At 38.1% G+C, this 10220-nt stretch overlaps 1 protein-coding gene across 4 annotated transcripts in view; it reads right to left on the bottom strand.

Annotated features, from left to right (window-relative positions):
* Nucleotides 1-954: 954 nt before the first annotated feature.
* The window catches only part of PPARGC1A (PPARG coactivator 1 alpha), a 606121-nt gene continuing 596855 nt past the window's right edge, over nucleotides 955-10220 (bottom strand). For all 4 annotated transcript variants that reach the window (XM_079153479.1, XM_079153478.1, XM_079153477.1 and 1 more), the window contains 2 exons: nucleotides 10042-10193; nucleotides 955-4950 (listed from right to left, as the gene is read on the bottom strand). In XM_079153479.1, coding sequence (XP_079009605.1) covers nucleotides 4847-4950; nucleotides 10042-10193 — 256 coding nt within the window. In that variant the 3' untranslated portion in view covers nucleotides 955-4846. The remainder of the gene's footprint in view (nucleotides 4951-10041; nucleotides 10194-10220) is intronic.

Here is a 10220-nt window from a genome sequence, read left to right as displayed (position 1 = left end):
TCCCTCCCCCACTCACTTGCTCTACTCTACTGATCTCCCTTCCGTTATCGCTATTTTAAGTAGAGCACCATCTATCTCTATGTTGGGGATCCATTGTTGTATATTTATATGTGGACGTAGCATTATTTGGTTAATTTCTTTCCTCAGATTTACCATGTCCTCCTCTCCTCCCTTCCTCACCCCAAATCCAAAACCTCAGCAAAGACAGTCCATTCATTTGGATTTTCACACGTTCTTGGTAGCTCTATCCTATTTCCAATATTTACCAACATTCTTTTCTTTCTAGGAGATTTTGGGGAAAGGGCTAGGATACACTTAGCCCCCCTTCCCCAGAGCTATGCTGATGCTGAATTTTGCAGTGCAAGAGGTTGAGAGTGGAATGGACCATCGAAATCAGGGAGGGCAGAGGCTAACAATGAATTCCCTGTCATCAGGACCCCTGCCACCCCCTGAGCAAACCCACACTCTGACAAGAAGACACATCAGCAACTATCAGCTCATCCCACAGACAAACAGATGACTTACAGATGACGAGGTGTGGCATCTCGTTATGTCTTTGAGAAGTCTCCAGTTCATCTATACAGTAGAATTGCTTCCTACACTGAATATTTCATAGGTTCCTCCCTGGGGACAATAACTTGTATGTAAAAATACACACTTTCCAGGGCTAAGAGCGAAAATAGAGCTAATCGATTTGATGAAGTCTCATGTCACTTTTCACCTCTGAACGTTCATTATAGAAATCACCACATCTGCCTTTACAGTTGGAAAGAAGACAAGGTAAAATACAGGAGGTGCCCGTTTCCTTAGAGCTGAAATGCATCTATGAATATGGAAAAGCAGGGAGAAGGGGGACAGAACCAGAGAGGAAACAGAATAATAAGAAGCAAGTAATGTGTACTGATCTGAGAAACATGCCAGCAGTTTGGTTACGATAAATAAGAAAAGCAAAAGTAGATTTGAAACATTCGTTTCCCTTTATTAGCTCAGTGAGGCTGATGTGTACTGCACATTAAAAAAAAAAAAATCACAGGAATTTTCGTACAATGAATAAAACCACAACAATACATGTAGAATTGGCAGGTGGAAAAAAAAGCCCGGCAAGGGCTCAACTAATCTCTCACTTTCCCTCTTCAGCATAGTTCAACCAACAGTATTACACTTTCACCTACAAATCTTAAAGTAGCTCTTTCAAATCAGCAGTTCACATTATTGAAAATGTCTGTCACATAGGTACAAATTTAGAATCATCACATTATATTACATGGCTATTCTAGGTCATCTATAGATCAGGTCTTAGACTACAGTGATTGAAGTTCTCGTTACAGCCATCAAAGAAGGACACAGAATCATCACCTACTGTAAGCTCACATCTAAAGGCATGAAAAGGTTTCCTTTTTTCAACGGACCCAAACGTCATACCCCAATAGTGCAAAGTTCCCTCTCTGCTGCTTTGAATGTTGACAGCCCGACCGTTGTTCTTGGAGTCGTTAAGCAAAAACTGATTTTGTTGCACTGGAAGAATTAGTCTGCTACATCTCTTTAAAAAAAAAAACAAAAACCCACATTTCTAAAGCACCAGTTCGGTTACCAAAATTGTAGATGTGGTACTTACCACAGCGTGAAGGCAATGGCCTGGGTCATCTAAAAACCCTGCACATCTATGCTGAAATTGCCTCCTGTGAAGATGGGGTGTGCATGTTCACTGGAAATATTCTCTCCCAAAACAATTAAAAATGAAAGGAACACAGCTTACGTTTCAATGAGCTACCCACAGTGTCTGCATAAGGTACAAAAGCTTCACTAATTCGAGATGTGATTTGACATCCATGGAGGAAAACTATCTTCATGGTGACAATATTTGTCAGACTGGAGGGGAGGGGACAAATTAATCCTCGACATGAAGTCTGTAGTGTTGTCTTTTGATAAGTGAGGAAAGAAACCAAATGTTTCACTCATGTCAACAATCCAGGGCGAAAAGGAGAATGTATTTAAATTGGATCACAAAAATTGAAAGGCAAAAGAGAGAACGCATCTGGTCCTTAAACACATAATAGGATTTACTAAATATTGATTTCTTAAAAATAATTTATTGCTCTTAATAGTCTTTTTTTATTATTATTATTCTACAACAGAAGATACTCAAAATTCCAAAAGAAAGACTGTAAACTTTAGTTTGGCGTTCACAAAGAGTTAAAATACCTGCATTTAACCTACAGAACAACAAGAATTAGGCGGATTGAAGGTGTGTTACTGTTGTAACGCAGAACCTGTGAACAAGTTCTTTTATGTCATAGTATTTTTATTGCTTTCTATCTACTTAGAAATAAGAAGCCAAAAACTCAAGCAAGCATCCAACAGGACAGACAGTGGATTCACTCAGAACACAGTATGCTGGTGATAAATGACTGCAGCCGTCAAAATCCGCTGCATTCGCCTGGGGGTGAGACCCATTGTATAAGATCGTGTTGGGCGAGAGAAAGGAAAAGAACGCTTAAGTAGTAGGTATGTCACATCTTCCAGAAAAGTCACGGGAGCCAAACAGTAATCGAATCTCAATTTAGAAACTTGAATACACACTCCAAACGTCAGTGAATTCCATTCCAGGGACTCCACACTCAGATGAAATCCTGATGCTCAAAATGGAGGTTTTTCTGAAGTTTTTTTTATTGAGTTTAGCAGAAGCAATGTCATCAAGAACAACATCATGGTCACGTCAGAGGCCATGCTAGTGCAAGTACAAACACTGCTTCTGCAAAAGGCGAGTTTCCCCACTGAAGAGCTGACACGCTCACCTGACAACCGCCATGCATCCTAGGGGAGTTTCCTCTGGCTTTATTATTTTTATCATCTCATAATTTATAATAAATAGGCTATCTGCAACTGATAAATATGTCTCTTTTAGTAAACAAAGGAATGAAATATCAGTATTTATACAGGATGCATAACTGTAAAAAATACAGATAAATACCATCGTCATACTCTGCCAAGGGAAAGAGATACTGGCTTCAAAGATAGTCTTCAGACACACATTAATTATTGTAAAAATCATACTGTAATTATTACCTCAGCATTTTGTATCAAATTAAAATCACAAAAATTAAAACAGAACAGCATTTTAAAAAGATTTTTGACCTCTAGTTTCAAAACTACTGTTGATAGAGAAAATAAAAACATTTCTTAATGGTTACCCATTGAGAGACTTTACATAAAATCATGATATCTTCTAGAAAAATTTTAGATGAGAAAATTTCATTCCCCTAACAAATCCAGTGTATAAAACTTCAAAGAAAAACAAGCAACAAGAAAATGTGGAAAAATATCGCAGAAGTGGTTAATACCTTGAGGGGACTAGGATTTTTTTTTTTTTTTTTTTGACAAGATGCTTAGATTGAAGCTCACCTAAGAAAGAAGGGATGGATGTGCGTAAAGCGTCATTTTTTTTTTTTTTTTTTTGTAGTTGCACTCAACGGACACACACACTGTCTTTTGTTTTTTGTTTTTTTTTTTTACAATCAAATATATATAAGCAGTAAGTTCAGCTTCTAAATATGTTAGTGTACAATAATTGGTTCACCTCATAATTACATTTGAATATTCTCGATTAAGAAAAATTTAGCAGTTTCGAAAAGAAGGCTGCATATACAGTGCATAGCTGTAACAAAAAAAGAACATCGTTGTATAGTATGTACATAAAATAAAAATACTCCATTTAACATCTGTAAATACTTAACTACATCAGAGAATGTAGCAATTACACTATCTGAACACATCCAGAGAGTTCTACTCAACTCTCATTTGTAATGTAACACCGCGTCCGCGTCTCAGGAAGAACTGCTGAATGAGCTGCACGCTTGACCATTGACAAGGCTTTTAAGATTTGCAGTGGAAGATCAACGTTTTGGACATTTACATGGGTGTCAGGACAAAGGACGAACTACAGAAACTTCAAATGTTAGGAAAGTTTAGCACTCTGGTGCCCTCGGTACCCTCTCCCAACCCAGATTCCAAGGCAAAAGGAAAAGGGAAAAAGAGAGGAGAGAGACAAAAAGACAGAGAGAGAGAGAGAGAGAGAGAGAGGGAGAGAGAGAGAGCGAAAGAGAGAGAGAGAGAGGGAGGGAGGAGATCAGTTCTATGGAACCTGTGGTTTCTTCGGGATTGTCACATAATCATTATGTTAGGAGAGAAAGCTCGCTTCGAGTTGATTTTGCACTTTCTTAAAAAACAGAGTACGGAGGCTGATGCCCGGGACATCAAGCAGCTGTCATTTTAGGGTCGCTTTGTGGTTGATTGGTTAGTTTTCTTTCCTTTGTAATTTATGTGTATATATGTATATATATTTTTTCCTTTTGAATAGATTATGAACATTTTGAAGTTCTAGGTTTTAAGTGTGTCTTCATGAAACGGCTGCCATTTGAAGTGGTCTGCCCTTGCTCGTTCTGGTCAGGTGCCCCTAGTCCTCACAGGCACACACACGCATGCACACTTCCCCCAAACCAAGCGTGCACATGTGCGCGCGCGCGCGCACACACACACACACACACACACACACACACAATCACCAAGAGACTCCAAGGAAAGCAAAGCTGACACCCATGAATAAACTTGTGCTTACTGGATATCATTCTGTCTCTTGCCTCTTCAGCAGCTCTGCTCATGTAAACCATTGTTGTTGTTGTTGTTGTTGTTGTTGTTCTTGTTGTATTGTTGTTGTTTTGTTTCGTTTTTGTACAGAGAGTGTAAAGGAGGAGAAATTCCTAAGTATGACTTGCAATAGTCTGTTAGGGAAGGGCGCGCTGTCCCGTGAGGTATTCACCATCTCTGTCATCCTTAGCCAGGTAACATGTTACCTGCGCAAGCTTCTCTGAGCTTCTTTCAGTAAACTATCAAAATCCAGAGAGTCATACTTGCTCTTGGTGGAAGCAGGGTCAAAGTCATCTGAGTTTGAATCTGAAAGAAACCCAAGTCAGGTTAGAGACACCCTTTGCTGGTTGCCATTAACACAGCATCCTAATTCAAGAGTACCCCATTCAATTGCAATTTATACAATCAATATGCTTTAAAAAGCAAAACTCAGATGTTATTGGATATATACATGCAGAGCAGGGAGTGGTGAACTTTCAAAAACATATACCTATTGATTTTTTTAGATTGAAACACTTCTGAGAGGTAGGTAGGGCAGACTTAACACCTCTGTTTTATAGATGACCACCCTCCTCTTGCCCCTGGAATAAGTGACTTGCCTAGGGCTTCTCAATAACTTAGATGCAGAATCAGTACAAACTGGAACTAATGTCCTACTCACTGGGGTTAGTCTCGTTAAGCATACAAGTCAGTTAAGTAAGATGGAGAGAACCAACAGAACTTCCCCTGGTCTCCAACCTGCTATACCCCTTTTGAGGCAGGAGGGACATACAGTCAATCCCTGCATCTACCCCTGAATGTCTAGGCACTCCAACAGCGGAGGTGCAAACTGGCCCCAATTTAGGTCCAGAGAAATGCTTCAGACGCTGGGAGGGTACATTCAGCCTCTTTGCTCATTAATAGAAGAGAACAAATACACAGCTATAAATAAAATCACACTCTTGGAACCTTGAACTAGTCCCAAGTCAGGTTTTGTACAAAATTCCACTTTCTCCTTCAAAAAACCCTTAACAAAACAGATGTGCTTCCACAGTGTTGAATGTAAAATGCAATTCCGTTACATATTTCTGATTTTTCTCCATTGACATCTGCAAAAAAGTCAGATATTTCTTGCTGGTCCTTTGCAAGTGAGAAAGGTTGGCTTGGAAGTATAATAAAAAGCCTCTTACAAATACATTCCTTCTTTGAAAAACATTAATTTGAAGGGAAAACAAGACCTTTCCGGAACACATTAACAATTCTACTAAAATATGAGCGTTCCCATGTTTCTTCCAGAGTAAGTTACAATGGAAATGCTCAAAGTGATAGAAGAGCACAATAGATTAAGTGGAAGCGCAATCATTGACATAATTAATTGTTTTGCTGAAACGTCCGCCGTGCTCCCAGCAGCCCAGCACCAGGCTGATTTTCTGCTGCCCTCTCCCACCCGCTTCCGCCAACTCTCCCTGGCTTAGATTTGAAGACGAGGAAATTCCTTCACTTTTCTTTTTCTTTTCATCTCACCATCCCTAGTTTCCTTTTCCCCACAGGTTGTCTGGGTAAGAACAACAGTTGCAGTTTTCCTCAGAGATAAGAACAAAGACAAAAATGGGCCATCATTTCCTCAATAACATCCCAAATAGTCAATTCTTAAATTACACTGGGTCAGCCCTCTCTTTCGTGGCCTAATGAATGGTTTGCTTAGATTACTAAGGCTTCCTGAGCAGCTGTTGTTCAAATCAATTTTTTTTTTTAGTAGAGAAAATGTCTTATTCTGGGAAAAAGGGTTTGAGATCAGCCTCCCTTTGCCTGGTACCTCAGGATGGGTGATTTGCCCAGACGGTGGTCTATGTGACAAAAGGCAGCATGAAGCCATCAAGAACAGGTACACATACTCTCCCTTTGACAGAATTTTGAGAATAATTAAATGTCCTAACTTTGGATTATTCTAATACCAGAATTTCAATGTTTCTGTATTTCCACTCTCAACGGTTCCTTAAATGAGAAAGTAAAGACACCTGTACTGTAACGTAGGCATGCTATGCAACCCAACAGGTATCCCTCCAAAAAGAAAAAAAAAAAAAAAAGAAAACTATTTTGTTGCATGAAATAGAACATGGTCACATTTCTTAGACAATAATAATCAGTTCACCACATTCTTTCCCACTAACAGAAACATGGTAGAACTCAAAAGATAGGAGAAAATTTTTCTAGGAATGACTTAAAAGTCAATCTATTTTTCAAAAGAATTTATTATAAATAATGAGACTGTATTAATAGAAACAAATCACATCACATTTGTATTCCCAGCACCTAGAACACTGTGGGCACAAGGTAGTTTTCAAATTAATGTTTGTTGAATGAATATATGAATCTCAAAATCCTATATATTATTCAAACCATGGTTGAAAATATTTGTGATGGGATCTGGGAGTGATTTACCAATAAATGGCAAGGGTGTATGTAAAATTATGCATATATTCAAGATGCTAATAATTTAATACATTTTTCAGTTAAAAAGGAATTCGTGATGGATGTGTTATTTCATTTTTCTTATATGTTGGAACATCAGTATTAAACAGAACTACTTTCTGACCAAAACTATTATATTCATAACAATGATTCATCCTTCTATTATGATCTATAGTCCCAATATAATTTCTCTGTCTTTCCTCTTTAATATTTTTATCAGGATATTTTAGAAAGATCCATTTGCTTATACAACAGTCAGTAGAAAGACACACATACTGAAGATTCCTATAAACCAAGTCTCACACCCTGGGCTCACCAGAGTAGCATCTATCAAGTCATATTGAACTTTAGTCTTTTTAATAAAAAGAGGTCAAGAATAGTAGCTGAAATCACTATGTTTTGCTCTATTTAAAAATATTGTTAGTTTAAAACTAACTAGTTTGTAACTAGTTAGTTTAACTAGTTTTAATAATAGAAAAATGTAATGTGTAAGCAAATTTTACTTAAGGAAGCAAATAAAAACAGAAAAAATTGAATCTGTCTAAAGTGATAGGTAATTTTTCCCTTGGTGAAAGTAATCTCTATTTCATTATCATCATTTTTTTCTTGAAATACATAAAAATTCCCAATTCCTTTAAGGAACCAGTGTATCCCATTCTCACTATAGTTAGTGCCCGTGTATTCCTGAAGCATTTAACTTGAATTCTTCAGGGGTCAAAGACAAGAATTTCTTAGAATTCCAAAGCTTGCCCCCGGTGTCGATTCTTCCATTTTAAAACAACTCCAAATTTCTAACTTCCCATTGCTATCATTTTTAATTAATTATGATCACATTTACTATTTATCGAACACCTATGTTCCTCCAGACACTGTGATAACAGCTCCCTGAACGTTTATTTAATACAGCTTTCCCAACAGGATTGGAAGGTATTTCACCAAAGAAGAACCAGAAGCCAACGGAGCTGAATGGTTTCTCCAAGACCAGTGGTGAGCCAAGTTTCAAAGCCAGGCTGGCAGGACTCCAATGCCAGGGTTCTTAGGCCTACTCTCATGCCACTGGATAGCTTGAGGGAACTGGAAAATCCCATGCTGCCACAATGCACATCAAACACACTTCTAAGAAAATACAGAGTGAGCTGAGCAATGGCAAAGTTCCTATGGCTGCTGACGAGGCAGGGAGATAACCAGAGGGGAGCCGTTCTTCTCAGAAATATTTCAGGGAGGTGCCAGTTCAGTTTGGAAATACCATCCAATCCTCCCTCTACCATGATGAATCGTGATCTAAAGGCCCCTCTAGGTAGCTTATTTTAAACTCTAGATGTTTTGAGAGACCAGAAACACCCTGGCCTTCATCACTGAAGAAAATAAGTCAAATCAACTCAAGGCTTCAATCTGTCTTGAGTGTTTCTATCAGCCAACATTTGAACAAATGACTTGCCACCTTTTATATTTTCATCCCTGGGCCTCCATCTCTCTAACAGTCAGCTGCCTCTCCCATGCTTCACACTATCTATTTAGCTGGTGAAGTGAATTATAGCATATTCCCTCTGAACAATGCACACCACCAATATCAATTACTCCAGAAGACATCACTTTGTTGAAAGGGAAAAAAGAAATCCTTGTATTTGGTATTCATTTCTCTCTTTACACCATGCAGGAGTGATAGCAATGATGTCTAGTAATGCTGAGGAATACATGCATATGCTAATTTTGTGATTATAATAAATTAATTTTGAATAATTACGTTATATGCACAAGACATTTGCCTTTCTTCATTCCTTCCTCAAAGAATTAAAAGGCTTATAATCTTCACATGAGATAAGGAATGACAGGCAAAAGAAGAAAATCAAAGTTGGAAAGGAAATTAAGATGTCCACTGTAGCATTATTTATATTATCAAAAAATTCAGGAGTGAATAAATCTGTCTCTAGAATGGAATGATTAAATATGATGATGCTATTTTCCCAATACATACTGTGTGGTCATTAAAATGTGTTGATAGAGGATTCATCCTATGAATCACATTCTGTTTACATCCTCAAACATAAGAAAGTAGGCAGTCCAAGACAAAATACTGCAAAGCAACACAGTTGGAGGGTAATAGTGGTTATCTCTGGGAGATGGGTTGATAGGTGATTTTACTTTTCTTCTTAATAGTTTTTTGTATTTTCCAAAGTTTACCCCTTGAGTCTATACAACTGTTATTACAAGAGAAACAACATCTATGTATGTTTCACTCTTATCATCTGTGAAATGAGAACGACAACAGTAATGTCCACCCCCTAGATTAATTGGAATAATCAAATGAGAAAAGGCTTGCAAAGCCTCACAACAGCGTCCAGCGAATGGAAGCACTCATCTTCTTGTCCACTTTAAAAAAAGTTAACGCGGGGTGACGTAGCATGTGAAGTTTTCACTTTTTCCTCTCAAGTTGCAAATCATAGAAAATGATAATATTTTTCAGAGTTTGTGAAATAATAAGGAAGAAAGAATAGGACCTTCACACATTCTGTTCCATAAAACAAATAAGTCACTACTAGGTTTATGAAAAGGACTCAGGGTAGGTATGGAAAGCAAAAGCAGATCACAAATACACCCACACAAAAGACACACACTCAACCTAAATACATGTGTGTACACATTGTATACCACAAACACTACACACGTAGGCACGCGCGCACTCACACACAGTGCAGTTTCAGCACCTATACAGATAGCGCAAGAGTTTATTTCTGCCATTTACTGCCAAAACCTAGGCCCCTTACTTCTGAAACATTCATACATTAAAAAAAGAAAAAAAAAAAAAAAAAAAACTTCATTCAAATATTCCCTCCAGTAAAATAAAGTGATGAGATGCTCCAACCCAAGGTGCCTGCAGAGCATGTTTGCCCCTGTTTTGAGCTCTACATTATGGATTCCTCAGTCTACATACAATAAAATCCATACCTAGGTCTGCATAGTTAGACTTGAAAAATTGCTTGCGTCCACAAAAGTACAGCTGGAAGTCAGTCTCGTTTGACCTGCGCAAAGTATATCCATTTTCAAGAGCAGCAAAAGCATCACAGGTGTAGCGGTAGGTAATGAAACCATAGCTGTCTCTGCAGTGGACAAAGAAGAGAAATTCA

This window comes from Sciurus vulgaris, assembly GCF_902686455.1.
Source record: "Sciurus vulgaris genome assembly, chromosome: 9".
In the NCBI taxonomy this organism is placed as follows: domain Eukaryota; kingdom Metazoa; phylum Chordata; class Mammalia; order Rodentia; family Sciuridae; genus Sciurus; species Sciurus vulgaris.
The sequence above is the reverse complement of the archived record's forward strand: the minus strand, read 5'-3'. Positions and strand labels throughout refer to the sequence as shown.